The sequence below is a fragment of the Osmerus mordax genome, chromosome 2, assembly GCF_038355195.1.
Source record: "Osmerus mordax isolate fOsmMor3 chromosome 2, fOsmMor3.pri, whole genome shotgun sequence".
Taxonomy (NCBI): Eukaryota; Metazoa; Chordata; class Actinopteri; order Osmeriformes; family Osmeridae; genus Osmerus; species Osmerus mordax.
Genome location: NC_090051.1, coordinates 6,321,164 through 6,346,810, shown reverse-complemented (window position 1 = coordinate 6,346,810; position 25,647 = coordinate 6,321,164). Strand labels below are relative to the sequence as shown.

The window sequence follows — 25,647 nt, the reverse complement described above, 5'->3', positions numbered from 1 at the left end:
TAATCTCTGGCATACAACTCCTCATAGTAATTTGGTTTTCTTCAAAATACGGAATATTTATGAGCGCTCAATTTCTATTGGCTCCACTGCAGCAATACAGAACACAGCTATCTTTATGCTGCCCACGAGGGCGGTCATATTAAAGTTCACAAAACTGGAGTAAGTAGCTTGAGACTCACAAGACTGTGCATCTACACAACATTAAATCATATTACATACGCTTTCCACAACGTACTAAAATATCCCCATTAATAAAGACAAACACTGAATCTAGCTAACAACACAATCGAGCTAGCTAGTACCGAAATTAGTTTAAACCCAAGCACAAAGTCGCAAATCGTGGATACAACGTCAAAAGCTAGCACTTAGCTTCATAAGTAGGACTGCAACATAGCTTTGATCTTAAATACATTAGGTCTCAAAACTTCACTTTACGTATGACAAACTATATTGATTTAGAGCTCAAGTAACCGTGAATACAAAACGTTCGTGATGAAACGACCGACGAGAGTAGCCGCTTGCAGTCGGGGAGGAGTTAAAAACAGCTATGTGAAGTTGGTGAAGTATTTAATGATTGGCCAGACTCACACACAACAACTTTGACGCGTGTTTTGTAATTATTCTGACACCTTCAGTTTCGCCAACAATGCTCAAATCCGGACCAAACTGTTTAATTGAATAGAAAATGTGTCGAAGAAATTGTTTTAGTCCGCCTCTTCACTAACGGAAAGACTAAGTTTAATTATAAATAAAGTAAAGTAAGCAAACAGCGCTTGATCGGCCATGACTGACATCAACGCAGCAAACCACTAGAAGCTGGAATGTCCGACTTCACAGAGCCGTTTTCAACTCCTCCCCGACTGCAAGCGGCTACTCTCGCCGGTCGTTTCATGCAGCCGCAGTCCATGTCGAACATATGGAAGGCCTAGTGGGCAAGTATTTATGGGGGGTGATTAGTGCCCTCACACACTCGGACAACATACACTGCGTACTAGCTTTGCCCACAATGTGCGTGTCGTCTCAGCCTTTTTTTTATTGGTTCTCAATGGGGGTGATGGCGGCGACGTAGTACGTGAGGGAACTTTGATAGCGGCAACGTATATGGCGACGTTATCTTTGTAAACGTTACATTAGTAACGTTTAGACGCGTGCTTCGTGACACGTTAAAAGCACACGTCTAAATAAACGCGTGCTTTGAACTTGTCACATGACATGGTTCAATTTGAGGCGAAAAAGAACGCCGTCTTTGCATGCAAAGTCGGCGTTAATTACGCGTGGTTGACACACAGGGCCGTCTTAGTACTTGCCCACTAGGCCTGCCATACGAACGCGCCTTTAAATGCAACCTGTTGAAAAGGGGGCCTGCCCCTTTAAGAAGAAGGACCGCGGGAGTGTCTATTTAGCACCAGTGACTGTTATTTTTATTAGAACCCGCAATAAACCAGGCAGGCACAAGTTCGGCAAGATTGTAGAGTTGCTAAATTGAAGTTAGTTGAGAGAAGTAGAATTGTGTGCGTCCAACGAAATGTAAGTTGCCTCGTGTATTATCTGTTTATCGAAATGTATTATGTAGCCTAAGTGAAAGTGTTAATGTATGGTTTACAGTAAAAAAAAACCGAGACTAGCGCTGTTTAGTTTCGGTTTGACGAAAACAACGTGTTTATTTTCTATTCTGTATTTCTTATCTACAGTATGTTTGTATTTACAGAACCACACCCACCTAATAATCACATGAGAGAGAACCTCAACCCCAGCTCCAATCTTGTATTTTCATAATAATTTTTTTTTGGGGATACAACGGTCTGATTACTGGAACTGGATTCTATCACGGAGTTCTGACCGGAGTCCCCAGTGTTTTGGCCTTATCCAACCATCAGATAGGCAAGTCAAATATTACTGTTATAATTCTCGAGACCGGTCTTGGATTTTACTCTTTTTGAAGGTCTCGTCTTGGAATCGGACATTTTACTCGGTGATGCAATACATTTTAACTTATAATTTTAAAAGAAAAGCATACAAGTGTTGATAAACACCCCAGGTGTACATTTTTGTAAACTGCAATCATTTTCTTCATCCACTTATTTGTAAAAGTTTTGGAACTTGATACACTTTTTTGTTTGTTTAAATACTCCCAGTGATTAAACTTTTTCAAACAGGAAATACAGCAGACCCTGATAACAGCGAGGATTCCGCCCCTGGTGGTGGATTCCTGCTTCGTCCCTTCCTGCTCAGCTTCACAAGGTATCACAATGTTGCATTCAATAAAGTTCGAAATGTCAACGTTTAGCAATGACTGCTGTTTATAAGCCTGTGTTTCTTGTATTGTGCCATTTCAGACGAACTGTCAAATGTATTTCAACGGAAGCTGAGAGGCTAGGAAGAGGATCCTGTCCAGATACAAGACCCATTCCATGTAATTAATTATTCTGTTGTGGACAAACTTAGTCAATGTCTGATTTGAGCATTGCTTTCTCTCTGTGTATTTGCCAAGTAGTTTTGCAACAAGACATGATCAATCAATCTCAAATTTTACTGATCACTGTCTGCCTTCATTGAATATGTTATGACAGTTGAGAATAGTATCTGAATTTGTTTATATCCTTCGGGGCCATAATGAATATGCGAGCAGGTTGGCTTTCAGGCAGAGGTTTTGCAAATTACATTTTAATTAATTAAATCTTTATGTAATTGTTAGTAATACAAAACAATTACTAAATTGACTTGCGTATCACATTTTAAAATAACACCAGTTACGTAGATAATCTAGTCTGTATAGTTTTTTCAGAACAAGGAACAAAACCAAGATATATTTTCAGATAAAAGACATTGTAAATATCATATGAATGTTTAAGCTTAGTTTATTTGGGCATTGCAGGGTTTCCCGCAGCACTTTGCAGCTAAGGCGGCCGCCTAAGCAACACATGCCTGCCGTCTTAACTACGTCGTAAAAAAATAAATTATAATATCCGCCGTGTTACTCTGTCCTGTTTTCTCCCTTTCATTCCAAACCTTTTCTGCAGAACGCATTAGTTTATCGCATTAGTCTATCGCACAAACTAGCCCCACAAACCAGCCTACCACCTTAACTAACACATTTTCTGTGGGAAACTCTGCATTGTTTTTATACATTTTATATGTGCTTCATCAATCATAAAGTCTTCTGACTAAACTACTTTTGCAGTTCTCTCAAAGGAGTATAATAGAGTAAAATCTAAAGTTTTGCTTTATTAGTCAGTGCATGATTGATAATCCCGGAAAAAAATAAACGCAGTATCCCAATCAACGCTAGTAAAAGTGTTAAACCGAAAACACAAACCGATGCACGCAGAATTCCATATCAGCGCGCTCTGAGCTTGCCAAATAGCCACTGCAGCATGCACACAGAAGTCCAGGTGTCAGACTCGGCACACACGTCAGAATTGAGATAGGCCAAGAAAACATTACAAAACTAAAGATAGTTTCTAAATAGATATTTTGACTAAAACATAAAAACATTATTACATGAAGCTCAAAAAAACACTATATGCGATTAAATGAATGCCCCAAATAATTGCAGGCTCGCATTAAAGGCCATTGCACACTGAGTCCGAAATTCGTATCCGAAATGTTCGCATGTTAAAAAATACAACCTCACGTTATGTCAATCACGCTTACACACTGCCTCTGAAACTTTCGTCTGTCAAAAAAAAGTTCGGATCGGGTTCGATTTTCTGCGTATTCGCATCCATAGCCAGCATTTTGATAGGTTTTTGGCAATTCAGAGCCACCGAATGTTGAGGCTGATGATTGCGAAAAAACAGATACGAAAATTTTGCACTCAGTGTGCAAGGGCCTTTACTATAGCAAGCTTGAAAGAAAAAAAAGGGATATGAATAGGGGCCTGTGCCTCAGTAGAGTTTTATGTGTAACAACGCCGCTGGCGTTAACGGCGTCAATTTTCTTATCGCAAGATTAACGTTATTTTTGGCCTAGAAAACTTTGTCGTTTTTTTCACATGCTGTTGCAACAACCACTGAAAATTACAACAACACACCGGATCTAGCTAGACCGGAAACAAAACAACAGGCACGCCGCACACACTTGTTTGGGTTTGCGAGCCGGCTAAAGAGTAGTAGGCTAACGTTACGTTTTGAGTGGATGGTGAGCGCGAGACGCCGAAATGGATGCCAATAAGATTCTGAATGGAAAGTTTACTTTTAAAAAGTTGCCAAATGGTTCCATTGACAAGACCAAAGTGATCTGTGTGTTTTGTCATTGTGAACTGAGCTATCATCGCAGCACGTCCAGCACACAGCTGATGCGAATTCTCCGCCCCCTCGTCAAAGCCAGGCGATTGCAATGTTGTTTTCAATTTAAAAAAAATTATATTTGCACTGAGCAATCCGATCCACTTTTCCATGTTGAAGAGCATTAAAATGAGAAAGAATTATGGGACAAAAAGAAATCAAGGGACATTTATAATAGATAAAAATGTGCGATTAATCGCGAGTTAACTATGACATTAATGCGATTAATCGCGGTAAAATGACTACATGTAAAATGACTAAATGTAAAATATTTTAATCGTTTGACAGCACTAGTGTGCATATATATATATATATAGAATTTATAATAACACACCCCAACCTCACAATACTGTGGCAGCGTTCTGACATAGCTGTGTGTATGTGCGTTCAACATGCTTCAAGTTGAGTGACACCAAGCAATGTCGCCAACAATTTTACATTTCAAACGTTATGGCTCAACACTGACGAAATAGAAAGCACCCTAATGGTAACAACCCTGAAAAGAGAATGCAAGACAAACTGAACTTCAAACCCACCATGTCCTCTATAAACAAGAAGATTGAGAAGATTGTTTTCATCAAATCAGCAATCTTTTTGATTCATTTTTTATCAGGCCTTCTGACCTTATCACAGTACTGAAACAGCGCTTGTATAAAAGTGTCAATTGATATACAGTGTTAAGGGATATACAGTAAGTCTGAATACTGATTTAGGTTTAAAAGCAGCTTGCCCAGTGGATATTTTCTTGAATTTACAATCTTACATTTTATTGGCGGTTGAAAAATTCCCGACACTATTAATATAAAGTCGAAATCCCTGAAGTCAGGAAGACCGTTTTCCATACCTAATATGTCATTTAGGCAAGAAGTTAAATCAGTAATCCTGTATTTATTATTTCCTTAGGCAAGAAGCTGAAGACAAGAAAAGGCAACGTGTCAGATCCAAAATCTCCAGATCCAGAACCTACAGATATTGCAGTTAAGCTACGGAACCTTGGACTGGATGAACCTTACTGGTTGAAGGTGTTTAAAGATGAATTAAATGTTGTTAATTTGACACCGTTACAATATTTAAATAATACAGAGCAAAGAAAGATAGGAAGACATGTTCGCTACCCATGGGGAAAAAAAGCCCTTGATGAGATGATTACCAGTCAGACGATGAAAGCTGACAATGAGACAATGGAATCTTCTAAACAGAGAAGAGAGGAAGTGAGAAAAGCTTTAACAGATCTTCAAAAGTTGTCCATCGAGGGCAGAAATCGAAGTGATGAAAGGGTTAGAGGCTTGGAGGAGAAGGTCCGTGTAGCCCTTGATGTCCCGAAGGAAAGCTGGATGCCCGCTACACAAACTCTGAAGGATGTAATGGAGAACATCGACAGGCAGGTAACAGTCTTACAGAACACCCTACCCTCAACTGAAGCTATTTCAAATGTTGATGTTTTGAAGAGTTCATCTGGAGGTCTTGCTCTAGAAGGCGTTTATGACACAGGAGAGTTGGAGAGCCTGCTGAAGACCAGACAGCAACTCATTGAGCCTCCTGAGTCATTCTCACTCTTTGGTTCTAAACAGCCTGTCATGTATGAGCAGAAAGATTTCTCATCCCGTAGAACACAGAACACTTTTCAGAAGGTCATTGAGAAAGTTGGTTTTAGTTTTGGTGTTAACTTATCAGTTGGATTCGCGGGATTCAGCCTAGAGACCTTAGTTGAGAGGGAAACATCCAAAGAAACAGAGAAAATCAACAAGCATTCATCAGAACAAAGTTATATTTACAATGCAAAGTACAACTATGTCCCACTGGCATCTTGCTTTTTTGAGAAGGATCAACTGAAGCTGTCACACGCAGCCCTTGCTGAACTTGAAGAAATAGAAAAGCTCATTTTATATTCCAAAAATCAAAATCCTGTAAAAAACAGAATACCCGCTTTTTTTGAGAGATATGGGTCTCATGTGAACCAGGGTCCAATTCACTTTGGAGGAGTTTACTGGTGGACAGCATCTGCAGAAGGCTTTCAAGACAGTCAACAATCAGAGATGAAGAGTTTGATGTCAGAAGCCCTGGATATTTACGTTGGTGCTGGGTACAGTGGACTTTTCAATGTCTCCGCTGGAGTAAAAACATCATCCTCGCAACTGAAAGGATCTTTTACTGGAAAACACAATGAAGCTCTCATGAGCCTGGTGCAGCTGTCAGTCGGCAAATCTGGGGGTCCGGCTGAGATTGATGACCACCTGCTGTGGAAGACTCATCTGGTCAATAATAACAAAACCTGGAGGGTGATTGACAGAGGAACAAACTTAATGGCAGTATGGGACATCATTATGTCTGCTCACAAACATGATTTCAAAGATGCTCTCAAGTTAAGCACCACATTGATGGAAGCATATGCAGAAAACACAAAGCAAAAGGTGATGCCATTCTGGGGAGAAGAGGTGCTTTCAGCAGAGCAAAGTGCAAGGAACATGATTCAATCAGTAGAGGACTGGAGTGTTGCCGATGGTGAAAAACACTTATCAGAATTATTGCAGTTCAAAACAAGTTTGAGAGAAAAAACTGGATCTCATCGCATATGGATTCAGGTGTGTCTTTCAAGTCAGGCACTCCAAGATTATCTGTTGAATGTGGCTAAAATAAACAGTGATCCTGGAGCAGTAAACCTGAGAATTCTGACACGCTCCCTGATGGAGCCTGGTCTACACAGTGTGAATAAGTTCCCTGATCGAACAGACATCATTAACTGGGCTTATGCAACTGAAGTAGATAGGTATGAAGTAGTTTCTGTTTCTGGATTTCCTGAACTTGCCACAAACCTGCAGCTAGCCAGGAAGAAACTGGAAGATGCTACAGGTGCGCTTGATGCCCTTGAAGATCGCAATGCCATGGTGGAAGCCACTAGAACTATCACCCTGTCCTTGAATGCGTTGTTTAAGACATTTAGGGAGAGTGGTCAGGAAGAAGCGGAACTATTGATACTTACCATAATCATGCCATTGGGATATTGCAAGGATAGTAAGATATTCAATCATCTTCTGAGTTTGGATGAAGTCATCTTCTTGCAAGATAAGCTTCAAAAAGCATACCACCGATACTCATCTCTCAAAGAATTGAGTTTGGAAAAGGCCCAGGCCTTCCTGTTTGTTACGGCTTTAACTGCATCTAGTGATGAAGACCTGAATGTTACGGACAAAAGAAAAAAACTACAGATTATTAAGTCACAGATGAAAGATAGAATTTCAACCTCTATTAAGTCAGCAATTGAAGGCACAAACCACGACTGGAAAAGGCTTGAGGAAAGACTGAATTCCATTATAGATGAATCAAAACTCATTGACAGAGGTGTCAAGCCAGAGGAAGTTATAAAAGATTTAGTCCCAAAACCAGATGGATCTTCCTGTGAAGTTCATGAGAAGATGGAACCAAGATGTGCCGTTGAGGATGAGAAAACAACCAGATGTATGAATTTACTCCATAAACTGGGTCTAAGCAACATGCTCCCCAAACGCATGCAACAAAGGGATGTTCAAGTGATAGATGCTTTATCTCAGGATGTTAAACCACCTAAAACAGAAACGGAGCTAAGCTCTCAGTATCTGTACAAACTGATGATGTTGGATTACAGGGCTAGATTTCTGTCCTGCAAACCTGAACCGACTACCACAGCTCCAGAGAGCCATGTTGTTGGTACTGAGGATGACGATGATGATTTTTTAAACTTTTCTGAGGAAACCGTCCAAAAAGTACACATTGAAGAGCAACACATTCACCCGATGGATATTCACATGGCTGTTTTCCACTGTGCTGATGATTTTTTGAGGCAGTACATATTTTCAAAACTCTCCAGTTGCCAGTTTGCCCTGCCCCTGCTGGTATCTAACCCCTTTACACGCGAAATAGAATTCCCTCTCTGGGCCCTTCGGAACATCAAGAAGTCATGGCAAAGTAAAGCACAATCTAAAATGGACAGCCACAGCAAATACAAGAGCAGACACATGTTTAATACACCAGTGCCAGTTGCGTCCTTCATCAGATTGGGAGAGTCGTCCATTTCCAAGTCCGAGATCTTGAACAATGTCATTAGCAAACAAAAGCACAAGGTGTTTTTCCATCGTAATTGCAAAGGCAGCACTCGAGACTGTCTCCTCATGGACGGAGTTGTGGAGATCACCTGGTACTGTCCAGCGGGGAAGGAAGATGACATTTTTGACGATTGTGTGGCTTTCCTGAACCTTCATGGTGATGCCAGAGACCATCCACAGCAACTTGAATTCATGCAGTCCGTGAGCACTGTGAATGTCGTTCTACTTTCAGAATGCCCCTTAGATGAAAAAAACAAAAAGATTTTCAAGAACCTTTATACATCTACTGTCCCTCTGATTGTCCTTTTCGCCGGACAGGAAAAAAGTCTGACTTTTAAAAATCCAACAAAAGTGAAATTAGGTGCCAAAAACAGGAACGAGGCTGAGCTGAACGAAGAAATAATATCACACATCCAACACTGTGTCAACACATACAAGAAGAACACAAGCATCAAAATATTTTGTGATGAAGCAAGAAAACATCAGTTTAAAGTGGATGAAGACAAGAAATCCTGCAGAGATGGTCATGAACAAGCCAATGTTTTGATGTGCCTGTTGAGGGAGGAAAGATCATTGAATTTCAAGGAGAAACTTTTACCTCTACAAGGAAAGCTGTGGCATGATTGGTGCCGGAAAGATAAGGATCAGTATCGTCTGAAATGCAAAGGAAAAGAAAGTTTGGAATGTCAATTGGACGCAATCAAGAATGAGAAAGCCTCTATTCGAAAGGCACAGCTTGAGGCAGCTTCACCACCCAATGAATTCATGAGGTCTTTTATTACCTGTTTAACATCCCCAGCTCATTCACAAGAGACAAAATCATACATGCTGCAGTGGCTGAGAATTTTCCTGGATGAATTCAACTTGGGTGCACTTGCAGGATATGAGGAAGAGTACCTCTCAACATGGGCAACATTTAAATGTGGCCCCAAGGTTGAAGGAGGATCAACCAACACAGATCCACTGCTAACAAAACTTAACACAATATCTGACAAAATGACCGCTACCACAATTGGACTTCAGCATATCATGAGAGAAACAAGCCAGATTTATGAAGTTTTCAAGCCTACAACAAAACATCAGAAGGAGACATATGAATTTATAGAGGCTCTTCCTGCAATAGGAGCTGAGATGCTGATGTCTGGGTTGCCACTAGAGCTGATGGATGGGGATGCGGCCCACGTGCCTCTGTTGTGGATTCAGGCTGTCTTTGACCGTCTTAATAAAACACTTGGTGACAAGAAGGTATTTGTGCTGTCAGTTATAGGACTGCAGAGCTCTGGGAAGTCCACATTACTGAATGCCATGTTTGGTCTTCAGTTTACCGTGAGCGCAGGCAGATGCACAAGAGGAGCCTTCATGCAGCTAATCAAGGTGGACCCAGCCATAGTGGCCCAACAGAAATATGAGTATGTTCTGGTGGTGGACACAGAGGGCCTTAGATCACCTGAGCTCAGCACTAATATGTCCCTCAGTCATGACAATGAACTGGCAACTTTTATTATTGGAATAGGGGACATCACCATCATCAACATCATGGGGGAAAACCCATCTGAAATGCATGACATCCTTCAGATTTGCGTCCAGGCATTCTTGAGGATGAAACAAGTTAAAATTACACCAAGCTGCATCTTTGTGCACCAGAATGTTGCAGAGGCCTCAGCCGGCGAGAAAAACATGGAGGGAAGAATAAATCTCATGGGGAAATTAGATGCTATGGCTGTAACTGCAGCAAAAGAGGAGCAAATTGATAATGTCACTGGCTTTAGTGATATAATACAGTTTGATGTAAAAACTCAAGTATTCTACTTCAAGGGCCTTCTAGAGGGAGACCCCCCAATGGCACCTCCAAACCCCTCCTACAGCCGGAACGTTCAGGAGCTGAAGAACAAGGTGCTCTCCACCGCACAGTGGAAGTCAGGCTGTAGATTTTCCACATTATCTGAAGTAAAAGTTCGGATCAGGGACCTATGGAATGGTCTTTTGAAGGAAAACTTTGTGTTCAGCTTCAGAAATACACTCGAAATTATGGTGTACAGTGATTTGGAAAATATGTTTTCCGAATGGTCCTGGAAGCTGAGAAAACATGCCCTGGATAAAGAGAACGAGTTGTACAACCAGCTTCTCAGCAATATCATCGAGGATGTGAGTCAGAAAGATCTGATTGTTGATTTTGGTCAAGTGTACGATCCCTTGACAGGGGAAATAGACACATACTTCAAGGGAAACAAACACCCAGAAATACTTATACAATGGAAAGTAACCATTGACAAGCGGTTGGAAAATCTCAACCGGGAGCTCATTCAAAACATCCTAAAGAAATGCAAAGATGTCATCACAATCAAGAAAAACAAATCAGAACTTGACCAAAGAAATTCTGACTATGAGGAAGAATTGCTCAAAATGAGCAAAAATCTGGCATTCAAACTAAAAGACCAGAGGCTTACCGACCAGGATGTGGAGAGGCAGTTTAACTCTATTTGGACGGACTGGAACACCAAAGTGGCAAATGAAAAACCTCCAGAGAAATGTGTTAATGTCAGAGCTGTAGTGGAAGGAATATTACATGTTCAGTTTCAAAATCAGAATGACATCACTGGCAAGATTAGAAACAAAAAGGCCCAGTTCAATTTGGATGTTAAAAAACACGTAAACAAATCGTGGTGGAATTCATTGGATAGATTTAATTTATTCCACGGAAATCCAGAGGACTGTATGAATCAGTGTACACACCAAGTGACAAACCGTGTCAAAAGATATATTACTGGGAAAGAAGCTGTTGGTAACGATTTCAATGATAGCTTTATTCATGAAATATTAAGCAACATAAAAAGCGAGATTAACGATTATGAAAAGTCAAATAAGGTTGAATTCACAAAAGAATACCAAACTGACCTGTCTGTTCATCTGTGCATCAAAGCAATTCCAACATTTGAGAGGATGCATTCATCTTTCAGGAAAACAGTAGATCCTATAACATATTTGAAAAGCAAACGAGAATAGTACCTTCAGATGTGTACGAACTTTTGCAAAGGAGCAAACTCAATCACAATTTTTGCAGATTTTCTCTGTAAACAGCTGGAACCAGCAATCAAACAGCAAATAAATCTGAAAACCAGTCTTCAAATTTGTGATTCATTAATGTGTAACAACCCAGCCTTTAATGGAAACCGATCCAATCTTGAAAATCACATACTGGTGCATCTGGCCAAAAAGCGAAGCTTTGACGACTATGAGGACTACATTAACAAAGCAAAGACCTATTTTGAAAGATTCATCCAAGGAGAGGTGGAAACATCTTGTTCAAATGACAACATGACAGACATGCATATTGAAAACCTACATTCCCTGGAAAGTGTGATGTTAAAAGTGAATACAGATGTAACAGCACAAGTGGTTTCACAACGTGGCAATGCTAAAACATGGCTTGACATTTTCTGTAAGAAACTTGGAACGCACATGGTAATAAAAAGAGAGGACTTGACGAGCATTGAAAATGAACGTATCCGGGGCCTGACAGAACTCAAAGAGATGATGGCAAAATGTATTAATGAGATGGTGATGAAGATGGTAAAACAAGAAAAGCAAAATTCAGGAAAAGAGTATTTTGCAACTTTGAAAAACCAAGCCAGCAAGCACCTGTTTGATCATCACCAAGGATGTTGGGCCCAGTGCCCATTCTGCAAAGCCATCTGCACAAACACCATCCCTGGCCATGATGGCGATCACAGTGTTATGTTTCATCGTTCTAAAGCTATAGCTGGCAGGCATTGGAAAGACACAGATAATTTTTCTATTGACTTCTGCAGCACATCTGTAAGCAGTGATGATAAGTTCAGCTATCATGGTGGTTATATGCCCTACAAGACATACAGAGATGCTGGTGAACCATATAGTCAATGGAGCATCACTGCAGATGGTAGCAATCAGTGTTACTGGAAATGGTTCCTTTGTGCATTTCAGTCTCAATGGGAGAATAAGAACAGATTAAAATTTGCTGGTTTAGGTGAAATCCCTCAGAGCTGGAGACAGATTACACCAGAATCAGCACTGAAAGAACTCAAGTAACAGTCCCAGCAAATATAAAAGGAAAAACCATGACCATGAAATACATACAGCTATTATAAATACTTAGTCAATCACTTTGTGTCATGAATATCAATATGTGCATAGAAGGCCATGAAGGGATAGTATTTGTGGCTGTCAACCAAAAAATACTTTTCATATCACAGTTTGCGGCATGAAATGGGTCAGTAAGAAGGACATTGTTGTAACGATATTCAGTTCAAATTGTGAGATTACTTTTAACCACTAGTGGTCAGGAATAAATGTCTGGACATCTTGGTTGTTGAATAAATGACTAGCACAAGATAGCTATTCATGGTTAACGTTGTCTTTAATGTGACATATAAGGGAATATTACGACTTTAGGCAGCCTAGGGTAACATTATAGTTGATAGTTATTGTTGTATGGTAATTGAGATATGAATATTGTTGCACTGTGCCTGGTAGCCAAGATGTGGTTACTTTGCGCTGTGCCTGGTGAATACAGACACTTCTTTGACTCTGACCACCTAAATAATGTTAGAACTGTGCACTTCTGATCCTTGATCTTGTGTTGTACTGTCTATATATATACACACAATACAATAATACAAATATAACATTTCCTGTCTTTCGTTTTTAAACAGTTTTGTTTCATCAGGTAGCAGCAGGCAAACCCAATATTACAAAATAAGTGAATACAGGACAGACATGAACACACAAAAAAGAGGCCTTTGCTGTGTCAAAAGACATCTCTCTCCGATGGAGTAAGTTACAATTGTGTTCAGTGGATTCTGGAGCTTACAGACCCCAATGTGGAACATCTTCAACCACACTCATAAGCAACAAGTTATTTTGCCCAAACATGAATAAAACTGTTATGTCAAATATATCTATTTGAGCACCACTACTATTAAATGTGTGTGTATGTTTGTTTGTGTACTGTAGAGGATTGATGGACATCCCTTGAGGTCATAGGTCATTTTCTAGGCATATTGGGTTCTGTATACAGACCACAGCAATAACTCCAGGGGGTTATGTTGTCTCCACAAGACAATCAACTTGTTTGTGAACTTGCTTGTTTGAGTCACACTCTTACCTTATGTTCATCTGACTTTGACAACAAAATGAAGGGGAAACTACAGCACAGTTCATACATGTATTGGTTTCACTTAAGGAATGTTCAGGCGAAGGGCTATGAAACCACTTAAAACCACCCATAGTTCTGGGTATTTTAGTTTAATATTAATCAGACAAACACGGCAGTTTAAGCTGTCTCAGACAGAATGCTGTGATTTGAAACAAAGTGAAAAGGATCGATATTCTCTGTGAGACCAGTCTGAACTCTGACCTCTCCAAAGCTCTCCCATCATGCCTCACTGACCCGCAAACACATTCTAACATATAAAAACGATGTGAAATAAGATACACTATAAACACTGGTGCTTACGTGCACGCATGGTTTGAAAGCCTTAAAACAAAGACACAGCTGCTACAGTAGCTGTGACCACAGGCAAGGGTGACAGGATCCTTTAAGAGGTCCAGACAGATGGAACAGGAGAACTGGTCCTTGTCCAGCACAATTCGCTGCTGGGCCATGCTGGAGTGGTAGTGACGGTCACTCTCTCTCACACACAAACACAAGTGGAGAGAGGGAGAGAGAGCGAGAGAAAGAGTGATACGTTTCGTTTCTTCAGAATAACAACTGTTGTGGGAGGATTGATTTCCTGGTTTTGTCAGAGGGTGGAGTTTAGCTGGTGGTGGAGGGAAGAGAGAGATAAGCAGAGAGAGAGAGTGAGAGATGGATAAACAGTGTGTCTGTGTGAGAGGGGGGTGGAGCTGTGGGTGGAGAGACATAGGAGACAAACAGAGAGAGAGAGTAAGACACTTCCTGTTTCCAACCAGCCTGTCTCCTCTGCTCCCAGTCAGCTCACAATGAACCCAAACACACTCAGTCCTCTCTGTCTGAGGAGAATAAATGTCTCTTTTTCTCTGCTATCTCTCTCTCTCTCCCTTAGTCTCTGTCTCACACAAGTAGTTTTTCTCTTTCTCCACTCTCTCTCACATACTCACTCTCTCTCTCCCTTCTCTCCCTTTCTCCCTTCTCTCCACCACCCGAAACTCCACCCCCTGACAGAACCAGGAAATCCCTCCCTCTTCCCACAACTAAAGTCTAAAAGCCCCAAACAGGAACACCATTGTACTGCGCATGTCTCAGGGACTGAAACAGCCCTATCTTCAAGAGCAAGTTGTGGAAAAAGTGGCTCCTGCCACACCCACGCCCCTGGTGAGGACAGGTCCCTTGTTATTGTCAATCTTTTGCCACGCCAGCATCATAGACCGGTAAAAAGGAGTTAGCTCCACCAAGTCCACCTTCCCAGGGTGGGTGAGGAACTGTCTCTCATAGTTGAGCCCCCCCCGCCCTCCTTAAAAGGGTCCACGCAACACCCCTCCACCTCACTTCTGGATGCGTCAGTAACCTCTGTGCAGCTTGTAACCGGAAAGCGTCGACTCGACTTCTCAAATCCACCAAGCCCTGACCCCCCTCCTGCACTGGCAGGTAGAGCACTGGGGCCCGGATCCAATGCTGACCCGAAAAACCCCCCACCAAAGTCTTCTGCAGCTCCTGAAGCAAGCCGTCCGGAGGTTCCAGTGCACTCAAACGATGCCAGAGGGTGGAGGCGGCCAGATTGTTCCCAACCAACACTCTCCCCCTGAAGGACATTAGTGGCAACAACCATCTCCAGCTAGACAACTTGGCAACCACCTTGTCCACCACCCCTTCCCAATTCAACCCCTGATAAGCATTGGACCCAAAGCACACCCCTAAAATCTTCAAGCCTGCTCTGCCCCACTGCAGCCCCCGCGGCAGCCTGGGCTTCTCTGATGCCCCCCATCTCCCCATGAAATAAGCCTCGCTCTTCCCCCAGTTGACCTTTTCTGAGGAGGCCCTCTCATACTGCTCTACATTTGCAGTTACATTTAGTCATTTAGCAGACGCTCTTATCCAGAGTGACTTACAGTAAGTACAGGGACATTCCCCCGAGGCAAGTAGGGTGAAGTGCCTTGCCCAAGGACACAACATCAGTCGGCATGACCGGGAATCGAACTGGCAACCTTCGGATTACTAGCCCGATTCCCTCACCGCTCAGCCACCCTAACTCCTTCTTCACAATGTCAGCATCCCCCTGGATCCTAAGGAGCACACACACATCATCAGCATATGCAGACAGTGATATCACTCCCCCTTCTCCTACTCCTGGGTAGGCCACACCCTGCCTAATCCCTCCCCCCCACACACACCTTTACCATCACAAAGACATCACAATACAACAAACGCACCGATGACATGAACATATTCCCAAACCCAAAAGACTCCATCACTTCATAGAGATACGAATGACAAACATGGTCAAATTCTTTTTCCTGATCAATTGACAGAATTCCCAAATCATACCCCCCAAGCTTTGCCCAATCAATCCCGCATCAGAAAATGTTTGTCCATTATTGTCCTTCCTGGAACACAGTAGGACTGGTCTCTCTGCACTATGCTGTCTAGCACCAACTTCAGCCTGTTGGCCAAGCATCTGGATAAGATTTTGTAGTCCAAACATAGAAGAGACACAGGTCTCCAGTTCTTGAGCAGCCCTAGATCCCCCTTTTTAGGCACCAGCGACAATACTGCCCGCCTACAGCTGCTTGGTAGCATGTGTACCCCAAAAGCCTCCAGGTAAACCTCCAGTGGGTCAGGACCCAAAACGCCCCAAAAGTGTCTGTAGAACTCGGCTGGTAGGCCATCCAGCCCTGGTGACTTCCCCACCGACATCTGCTGGACTGCAGCAGTGAGTTCTTGGAGAGTGAGTCCCACCTCCAAAGCCTCCCTCTGGTCTGCCCTGAGCTTTGGCAGGTCCTGCAAGCCTCCCTCTGGTCTGCCCTGAGCTTTGGCAGGTCCTGCAAGCCTCCCTCTGGTCTGCCCTGAGCTTTGGCAGGTCCTGCAAGCCTCCCTCTGGTCTGCCCTGAGCTTTGGCAGGTCCTGCAAGCTGGCTAAGGCGAACGCTAGCGATTGGTAATGGCAGATCCAGAGAGGCTCTGGGCAGATTTTAAGGTTTAAGATTTCAGGTTTTAAACTTCGACAGAGTACCCGCCTTCAAGGAAGTTAACGCTTGTCAATGGAGCGATCCCAGACTCTCTGTACAAATGAAATGTACGAGGGTCTGGTTATATTAGAACCAGGTTACTGCACGTGAGGAGTGCGCGCCGTTTCTCTATTTTGCTTTTCAGCTGTTACTTCCGTCGTACGACATCTAGTGGCAGCGTGTTGTACAAAGTCATTTCAAAATAAAGGCAAATAACATATTACTGGGTAAAGCAGGAAACAAATCAAATAAAACTGATTATTTGCAAAACTAGAAAATGCTTGCAAGGTCATTCGCAGTGTTTCTTTTGATTATTAATCTAAATGAATGCACTGACAAAGTAAATTGTTAAAACTCAAACTTGAGAATTTACTGGGGCACAGCAGATTTATACCCGGGCGGCGGTCCCCTGTCCTGATATGCGCTCTCAATTATAATGTGATAACCAATGAAATGCGCTGATGATATTGACACGCGACCCGTGCATGTAAGCGTGCGTGTGTCAATAAAGCTTCAGTCTTTATATTTTAACAGCAAAGCTGATTCCTCACTGTGTGGTCTACGTGAAAGTAGTATTTACATTTAGTCATTTAGTATTTAGCAGACGCTCTTATCCATAGCGACTTACAGTATAGTATTGGGATAGCACTGGGTACAGGACGTATAATTGCTGTACAATTCACACTGTTAACAATTTCCCTACCAAATTATTTGAAAAACGTTACTTTATTTAAACTTGCAATCGCACTTTTCTGTCTTAAACGCATTGCTTTGGGAGAGACACCGCACAGTCTAGACATTATGACGTCATAGGCATACAGGGATTGTGACGCACTTTACCAAATGATAATAACTCATCCAAAAAAGTAAAATATGTCAGTGATGAAAGAAATGCTCCGTAGGCAAGGAGTCAATAAACTTTTCGTTTTGTTGAAGTGATTTCTTAATTTGTCATCCTTACCGAGTGTAAAAAGATGGATGACATCTCAAAACATAAAAGACTAGAATGGAGGCCTAAACAGAAGGTAAGGCTGGTTGTCTTGAAGTAGGTACAACGATTAAAACACGAAAATGGATTAGATTATTGAGAATCATTTCTTTCTTTATTGTGAGTTTAAAAGTTGTGTTTAACACTGAACTAACCTAGTCATATTTCAAGTTATATTTCTTCATCAAAAGATAAAATAAGTTATTTTCAAGGCACCTCTCTCATGTCATGTTTCACTGCTAATTGTAACCTCAATTCCACTTACCCCACCTTGTTTGTGTGTGTGTGTGTGTTTACATGGTGTGTGTGTGTGTGTCCAGCCTGCGCGTCTCTGTGACACAACTGTATCCCAGTTGCCCCTGCCACCCTGTAGGCCAGAGCCTGGACTGAAGTTTCCTACCCTGCAGCCCCATGACAGGAGGTCGTCAGAACAGCAGAACCTCCTCCAGGTAAGAACAGCTGCCTGGAGAAACTCAACACATTTGATATTATATTCATTTAGCAGACTCATTTGATCCAAAACGACATGCAAATAGTAGAATCAGAAATGTAGTGTAGTTGAAAAGTATTCCGGTGGTTACAGCCAGAGAATGGCATCTGTATTAAACCAGATAGTGTAACACTAACATCATCTCAAATACAATATTATATAATTCTGATAATAGTGTTAGTGCTTTGGAAACACATGCCTCACCCATGTGGCACAGAAGAACCAATTTAAGAGTTTTAAACTATGCCTGAGGACTTATCAGAGCATTTTGTGATTGTAAGCAGTTTCACTCTATGGACCTGTAGGTTGGGAGAGGAAGTTAAAGCATACAATATAAGTATGTTGTTATGGTGATGTAACATCCGCCTTTGCCATTAATAATGTTGTTGCCTCATCAATGCACTAAGGCCGGCCGCAACACCAAGGCTGGCAGGAAGGCTGCAGGATCGGACAAAGCTGGAGGGGCTAACAAGGGACCCCAGGCAGAGTCCTGGAGGGTTGATGTGGGCACTGGAGGCCGTACGCCAGCTGCTGACCAAGGTTCACACCTGGCCCAGAAACTGTCAAGACCAGGCAGGATGGTGAGTAAACGGCCCTCATCCCCTCACTGAGTACTACAGACACCACCTACTTCCCCTCAACTTAATCTACCTCCACGTCTCCAACAACTCTAACTTTGATGTTACTATGCCTTGCTAAGCGTTTTTGTCTTGCCTGCAGGTGATTGGTGGTGCATGTGTGAAGATGCCTCTCATGTCCAAGACCAGCTACTGTGAGTATCGATTTATTAATGTATCAAAAGTACAACATTCATGATTGAATGATCACTTTCTATCAAGAGAGGGATCCACCAATCACACTATGACTTTCCTCTACATGTAGGTGTTCTTCCACCAATAAGACCATCAGCCTCTGTGCCATTCAGCCCAGAGGAACCTAAGACCCTAAGCTGCAGGTCCACACCAGATGATGGGGAGAGAACAAACTCTTCTCTACCTCCACCTTCATCTCCAACCACATCACCTCCGTCTCCACCTCTAACTCCACGCCGACCTCAGGCTCAGTCTCCACCGTCTTCACCTCCCACCCTGGATGACCCAGTGACCCGGGAGACCATGCCCCAGCCTCTGTTAGAAGCTATGATGTCCCATTCGTAAGTGTCCCTGTTAACGTCCTCTTTAGGCTACTGCCCTGATGAACACAATGTTACGATGTCTCGTTAGTTGTCATTGTACTGTAGAAAGGAACACATCCGTTCTTGTTCTTGTTACAGTGAGTGGAGACTCATCAAAAAGGTCCTGTTGAGAAAGGTAGATAAACTGCTTATTTCATAACTCACAATATTTTTTTACTCAGCTTGACAATAACTGTGTATCTGTATGCGATTTAATTTTCTCCCCCTTTTTTTACTCTGCCTTTCTCTCCTCTCTCTCCACGTCCTTTTCTCTGTCTCTTTTCCCCTCACACTTTTCTCTCTCTCTCTGTCTCTGTCTCTGTCTCTCTCTCTCTCTCTCTCTCTCTCTCTCTCTCTCTCTCTCTCTCTCTCTCAGAACAAGAACATAGCTGAGCTGGAGAAGCATTCAGAGGAGATGATGGAGTGGGTTCTCCATGTGGTCGATGAGGGGGTGCTGCCCGCTATGGCCCTTTACCAGGTCCATCACCTCAGCCAAGACCCGCTGTCTGCCGCTTCCTCCCGCAGCAACTGTGTCTCCATGAGCAGCAGATCTTCAGGTCTGCTGTCTCCAGTCCGGTCTGGGGTGTTGAGTGAGAAGATATGTTTCAGCCCTGTGGCTTCTCCAGACCTCAGGAGGGAGAGTTCATGCTCTCGTCATTCCCAGGTCCGGGCCTCTTCTCAGGGCTCAGACCAACCTGAGGGTGTTCTAAGAAGCAGGAGGAGCAGCAGCAGCAGCCAGGGAGAGCTGCTGGGAAACATGGTCCAGGGAAGGGAGGAGAAGGAGGCTTGCACACCCTCGTGTCAGGAAAGCCTCCCTCTCTACACCCAGCAGGAGGAGTGCAGCTCTGCCAGCAAGGAGGAGCAGGAGGAAGAGAACCTGCAGAAGGAGGAGACCACTCCTCTCTTCTCCAAGTCAGCCACCAGGAGCCCTAGTCCCAGGAGTGAGGCCAACAGTGTTGCCAGTTGCCACAACCTCAACCTCACTGCTCAAAAAATGCTGGACACCGTTGTGCAGATGGCACACTCAGCTTCCAGATCCGTCTCTGATGACGAAAACTGCGAAAGTGACGAAGGCTCCTCTGTCTCATCCTTCGACCAGGCCGAGTACGACCTGGACCGCCTGCTGGTGTCCCAAAGCACTGGTACGAGGGTGTTGCAGGCGAGGATCGACTGCTTCTCCGAGGAGCTGATTATTCAAATATATCATCTGCTCCTGGAGACACAGATGGGACGATTCCCCTCGGCAAGCCGCTGCCACTCCCAGCCCAACGTCCAGAACCTGGAGGCCAAGCAGTGCCTGGACTGGGAGCTCTTCAGTCCTTTGATGTACAACTTCCTCCACTTGGCATTCAAACAACTGATGGAAAACTTCCTTGGCCTGGTCATCTTTCTTCCGGATGAACGTGTCCCGATGAACGATCACCTCAAATGGATGTGGAAGGAGGACAGGGCCGACTCCGACAGCAATGCATCCTTAGACGACAGCGACAGCAGCGACTCGTCTCTGGACTGGTCCTTCAAGTTTCCGCCGGGCCCCAGCCAAGGGATTGTTGGTAGAAACAGCTCACAGAGCAGGCTGCGGCCATCTTCCTCTGCCAGCCAGGACCAGAGGGGGGCACTAGAGGCCATATCTGAGGTGTTAACCATGAAGGTGGGAGGTGTCCTTCACTGTACCTGCAATGACCCAGAAAAAGCCATGGCCATGGTCAACAAAGGTAGAGACATTTTTTTAATCAATCACTATATTGACCCCGAAGGGAATTCAGGTGTTCAGGCGACTATTAACACTGTCTAACTACAGTTGTAAGTGTTACAGTACTGCTGAATGACAGTGTAGGTATAGTTAATAACTATAATATTAATGTTAGCGATCAAAGTCAATCACTGTTTAAAGAAAAGTATAGGTAATAGCTATAATAATAATAATAATAATAGGATACTTAAAAGTGTGAGTGTGTTTTGTTGTGCTAGGCCATGATGCTGAGGCCATGGCCAGGCTGGCGGATCTCCTTAGCAGCTCCTCTTCTGAAGCCACTGACCAGGAAGGGACAACAGGAAGTCCCAAGCCAGAGTTGAGTTTAGGTTTCATCAACCAGGAAGTTTGCCAGTCGGAGAAGGCTGATATCATTGTCCCCAACAACAATATGGTTGGTTACGTTTATGATTTCCACAAAGAGGAAGAAATGTCAGATTGCCTGACCAAAGCCATCAACGTTGCCACGGAAATGAATATCGAGGAAGATGGGAAGGATGTCCTGATATGCGCTCTCAATTATAATGTGATAACCAATGAAATGCGCTGATGATATTGACACGCGACCCGTGCATGTAAGCGTGCGTGTGTCAATAAAGCTTCAGTCTTTATATGATGATGATGGGGAGAGAACAAACTCTTCTCTACCTCCACCTTCATCTCCAACCACATCACCTCCGTCTCCACCTCTAACTCCACGCCGACCTCAGGCTCAGTCTCCACCGTCTTCACCTCCCACCCTGGATGACCCAGTGACCCGGGAGACCATGCCCCAGCCTCTGTTAGAAGCTATGACGTCCCATTCGTAAGTGTCCCTGTTAACGTCCTCTTTAGGCTACTGCCCTGATGAACACAATGTTACGATGTCTCGTTAGTTGTCATTGTACTGTAGAAAGGAACACATCCGTTCTTGTTCTTGTTACAGTGAGTGGAGACTCATCAAAAAGGTCCTGTTGAGAAAGGTAGATAAACTGCTTATTTCATAACTCACAATATTTTTTTACTCAGCTTGACAATAACTGTGTATCTGTATGCGATTTAATTTTCTCCCCCTTTTTTTACTCTGCCTTTCTCTCCTCTCTCTCCACGTCCTTTTCTCTGTCTCTTTTCCCCTCACACTTTTCTCTCTCTCTCTGTCTCTCTGTCTCTCTCTCTCTCTCTCTCTCTCTCTCTCTCTCTCTCTCTCAGAACAAGAACATAGCTGAGCTGGAGAAGCATTCAGAGGAGATGATGGAGTGGGTTCTCCATGTGGTCGATGAGGGGGTGCTGCCCGCTATGGCCCTTTACCAGGTCCATCACCTCAGCCAAGACCCGCTGTCTGCCGCTTCCTCCCGCAGCAACTGTGTCTCCATGAGCAGCAGATCTTCAGGTCTGCTGTCTCCAGTCCGGTCTGGGGTGTTGAGTGAGAAGATATGTTTCAGCCCTGTGGCTTCTCCAGACCTCAGGAGGGAGAGTTCATGCTCTCGTCATTCCCAGGTCCGGGCCTCTTCTCAGGGCTCAGACCAACCTGAGGGTGTTCTAAGAAGCAGGAGGAGCAGCAGCAGCAGCCAGGGAGAGCTGCTGGGAAACATGGTCCAGGGAAGGGAGGAGAAGGAGGCTTGCACACCCTCGTGTCAGGAAAGCCTCCCTCTCTACACCCAGCAGGAGGAGTGCAGCTCTGCCAGCAAGGAGGAGCAGGAGGAAGAGAACCTGCAGAAGGAGGAGACCACTCCTCTCTTCTCCAAGTCAGCCACCAGGAGCCCTAGTCCCAGGAGTGAGGCCAACAGTGTTGCCAGTTGCCACAACCTCAACCTCACTGCTCAAAAAATGCTGGACACCGTTGTGCAGATGGCACACTCAGCTTCCAGATCCGTCTCTGATGACGAAAACTGCGAAAGTGACGAAGGCTCCTCTGTCTCATCCTTCGACCAGGCCGAGTACGACCTGGACCGCCTGCTGGTGTCCCAAAGCACTGGTACGAGGGTGTTGCAGGCGAGGATCGACTGCTTCTCCGAGGAGCTGATTATTCAAATATATCATCTGCTCCTGGAGACACAGATGGGACGATTCCCCTCGGCAAGCCGCTGCCACTCCCAGCCCAACGTCCAGAACCTGGAGGCCAAGCAGTGCCTGGACTGGGAGCTCTTCAGTCCTTTGATGTACAACTTCCTCCACTTGGCATTCAAACAACTGATGGAAAACTTCCTTGGCCTGGTCATCTTTCTTCCGGATGAACGTGTCCCGATGAACGATCACCTCAAATGGATGTGGAAGGAGGACAGGGCCGACTCCGACAGCAATGCATCCTTAGACGACAGCGACAGCAGCGACTCGTCTCTGGACTGGTCCTTCAAGTTTCCGCCGGGCCCCAGCCAAGGGATTGTTGGTAGAAACAGCTCACAGAGCAGGCTGCGGCCATCTTCCTCTGCCAGCCAGGACCAGAGGGGGGCACTAGAGGCCATATCTGAGGTGTTAACCATGAAGGTGGGAGGTGTCCTTCACTGTACCTGCAATGACCCAGAAAAAGCCATGGCCATGGTCAACAAAGGTAGAGACATTTTTTTAATCAATCACTATATTGACCCCGAAGGGAATTCAGGTGTTCAGGCGACTATTAACACTGTCTAACTACAGTTGTAAGTGTTACAGTACTGCTGAATGACAGTGTAGGTATAGTTAATAACTATAATATTAATGTTAGCGATCAAAGTCAATCACTGTTTAAAGAAAAGTATAGGTAATAGCTATAATAATAATAATAATAGGATACTTAAAAGTGTGAGTGTGTTTTGTTGTGCTAGGCCATGATGCTGAGGCCATGGCCAGGCTGGCGGATCTCCTTAGCAGCTCCTCTTCTGAAGCCACTGACCAGGAAGGGACAACAGGAAGTCCCAACCCAGAGTTGAGTTTAGGTTTCACCAACCAGGAAGTTTGCCAGTCGGAGAAGGCTGATATCATTGTCCCCAACAACGATACGGTTGGTTACGTTTATGATTTCCACAAAGAGGAAGAAATGTCAGATTGCCTGACCAAAGCCATCAACGTTGCCACGGAAATGAATATCGAGGAAGATGGGAAGGATGATGGAGCTTCAGGTTTCCCTAAGCAGGTCCAGGTGCTTTCCTGGTTGCCCCCAAGGCCCTCTGAGACCCCCTCCCTCCATCCCGGGGAGGTTCTGATCCAGGAGAAGGTTTGGACACCCTCCGGGCCCAGTGCCCTGCACCACCAGACCCTGCGGGACCTCCTGCACGGGCTGATGGTACGCTTAGCCCTCCAGGAGTCCCCCTCGACTTCCAGCGCCCCCACCCCCTCGAAGCTAGAGGCTACTCTCCTTCAGGAAGTGGGATGGATTCTTTGGACCCAAGACGGGATCAGCCTCATCCTGGATCACCAGCCCCAGAGCCCGTTCTTCAGTGGCACAGACGCCCTTGAGGCCATGTTGGAGGCGGCCTACGCTAAGCTGTCACTCAGCTGTAAAAGTAGCAGGGCCCAGCTCCGCTCTGCTCGCCACGGAGAAGTGGGAGCCATTTGCTGCCTGGCCGAGACCATCGCCACGGTGATCTGCCGCCACGCCGAGGACTGGCGCGCTCCTGCTGTGTCGGATGTTACCGTTCATTTTGAAACAGGTTGTGAGGAGAAGGAGAATGCTCAGGACTCTGCTGGCTTGGAAAAGGTCAATGGAAGCTCCAGCTTCAGAAGAAATGTGAGGATAGATGATGGATCTGAGCTATCTGACGATAGCTCCTCATCCGCCTCCACCTCCCGGTTCTGCCACTTCTCCTCTTCCTCCACCTCTGATTTATCCTCCTCCACCTCCCAGTTCTGCCACTCCTCCTCATCCTCCACCTCTGATGTATCCTCCTCCACCTCCCAGTTCTGTCACTCCTCCTCTTCCTCCACCTCTGATGTATCTTCCTCTTGGCCCTCCCAAACCTCCAACAGCTCCTCCATCTCCAGGAGCTCCATGGCTCTGGACCCCTGCCCAGATGGGGACAATCTGTGCCATCTTGGAAAGACCAAACCCTCCAGCCTCCAAAGATGGTTCACATTGGTAAGCTGAAAACAACTCCACACACACTGGCACTGGGTAGACCTGATCTGAACTGAGTCTAGGACAAGAAAGGGTTAAAGGTATGCATGTGTAGAATACATTATGTATTAGTAGTAAACAGTAGAAATGATTAGCAGACTTATTGTATTTATTCAAAGCCACACACACAGAGAATTTGAACATCTGACATCTTGATCCACAGCCAAATGCTCTACCACATAGCTACACCCATCCCACCCACATTAGATAGATAGTTACAGTTAACGTTTTTCAGTCAAGACACTCACGTATTATATTTGAGCATTTATTGATAACTACAGACATGGAAATAGATTTGACTTCGGCAGTGTATGTGTCTAGGGGACCCAGTCCCTGCCTCTAGCATTAGCGAGCAACATACATACATAGAATATGAGGCAGGGAGCAAATAGAGATATAATCCCCCTGATGAATAGAACATAATTTTTTTTATAATTTAAAGGAGTTATGTTTGTCTTTGCTCTCACTTCCATCCCAGATGAGAAAGAAGACCAATGCTGTCACCAAGGGTACACAGAGTACTGCTGCCAAAGGACAGAAGAAGACCAACTCAGTTACTCCCCTCAACTGTGGAAGTGAGATCATGATATATTGTCAGATCATATTTGTTCATTTAGGCTTTCCCACT

General features: G+C 44.3%; 1 protein-coding gene and 1 long non-coding RNA gene across 2 annotated transcripts; both read left to right on the top strand.

The window, feature by feature from the left end:
- Positions 1-1,427: 1,427 nt before the first annotated feature.
- LOC136964473 (uncharacterized) lies at positions 1,428-7,660 on the top strand. Its single transcript, XR_010879075.1, has 5 exons — positions 1,428-1,527; positions 1,709-1,881; positions 2,157-2,241; positions 2,337-2,413; positions 5,190-7,660. It is a non-coding gene; the product is annotated as an uncharacterized lncRNA (long non-coding RNA).
- A 36-nt stretch (positions 7,661-7,696) lies between these two features.
- Positions 7,697-13,231, top strand: LOC136964341 (interferon-induced very large GTPase 1-like). The gene has a single exon (XM_067258437.1). It carries the CDS (start codon positions 7,700-7,702, stop codon positions 11,366-11,368), a length of 3,669 nt encoding a protein of 1,222 aa, XP_067114538.1. The 5' UTR covers positions 7,697-7,699; the 3' UTR covers positions 11,369-13,231.
- The last annotated feature ends 12,416 nt before the right edge of the window (positions 13,232-25,647 follow it).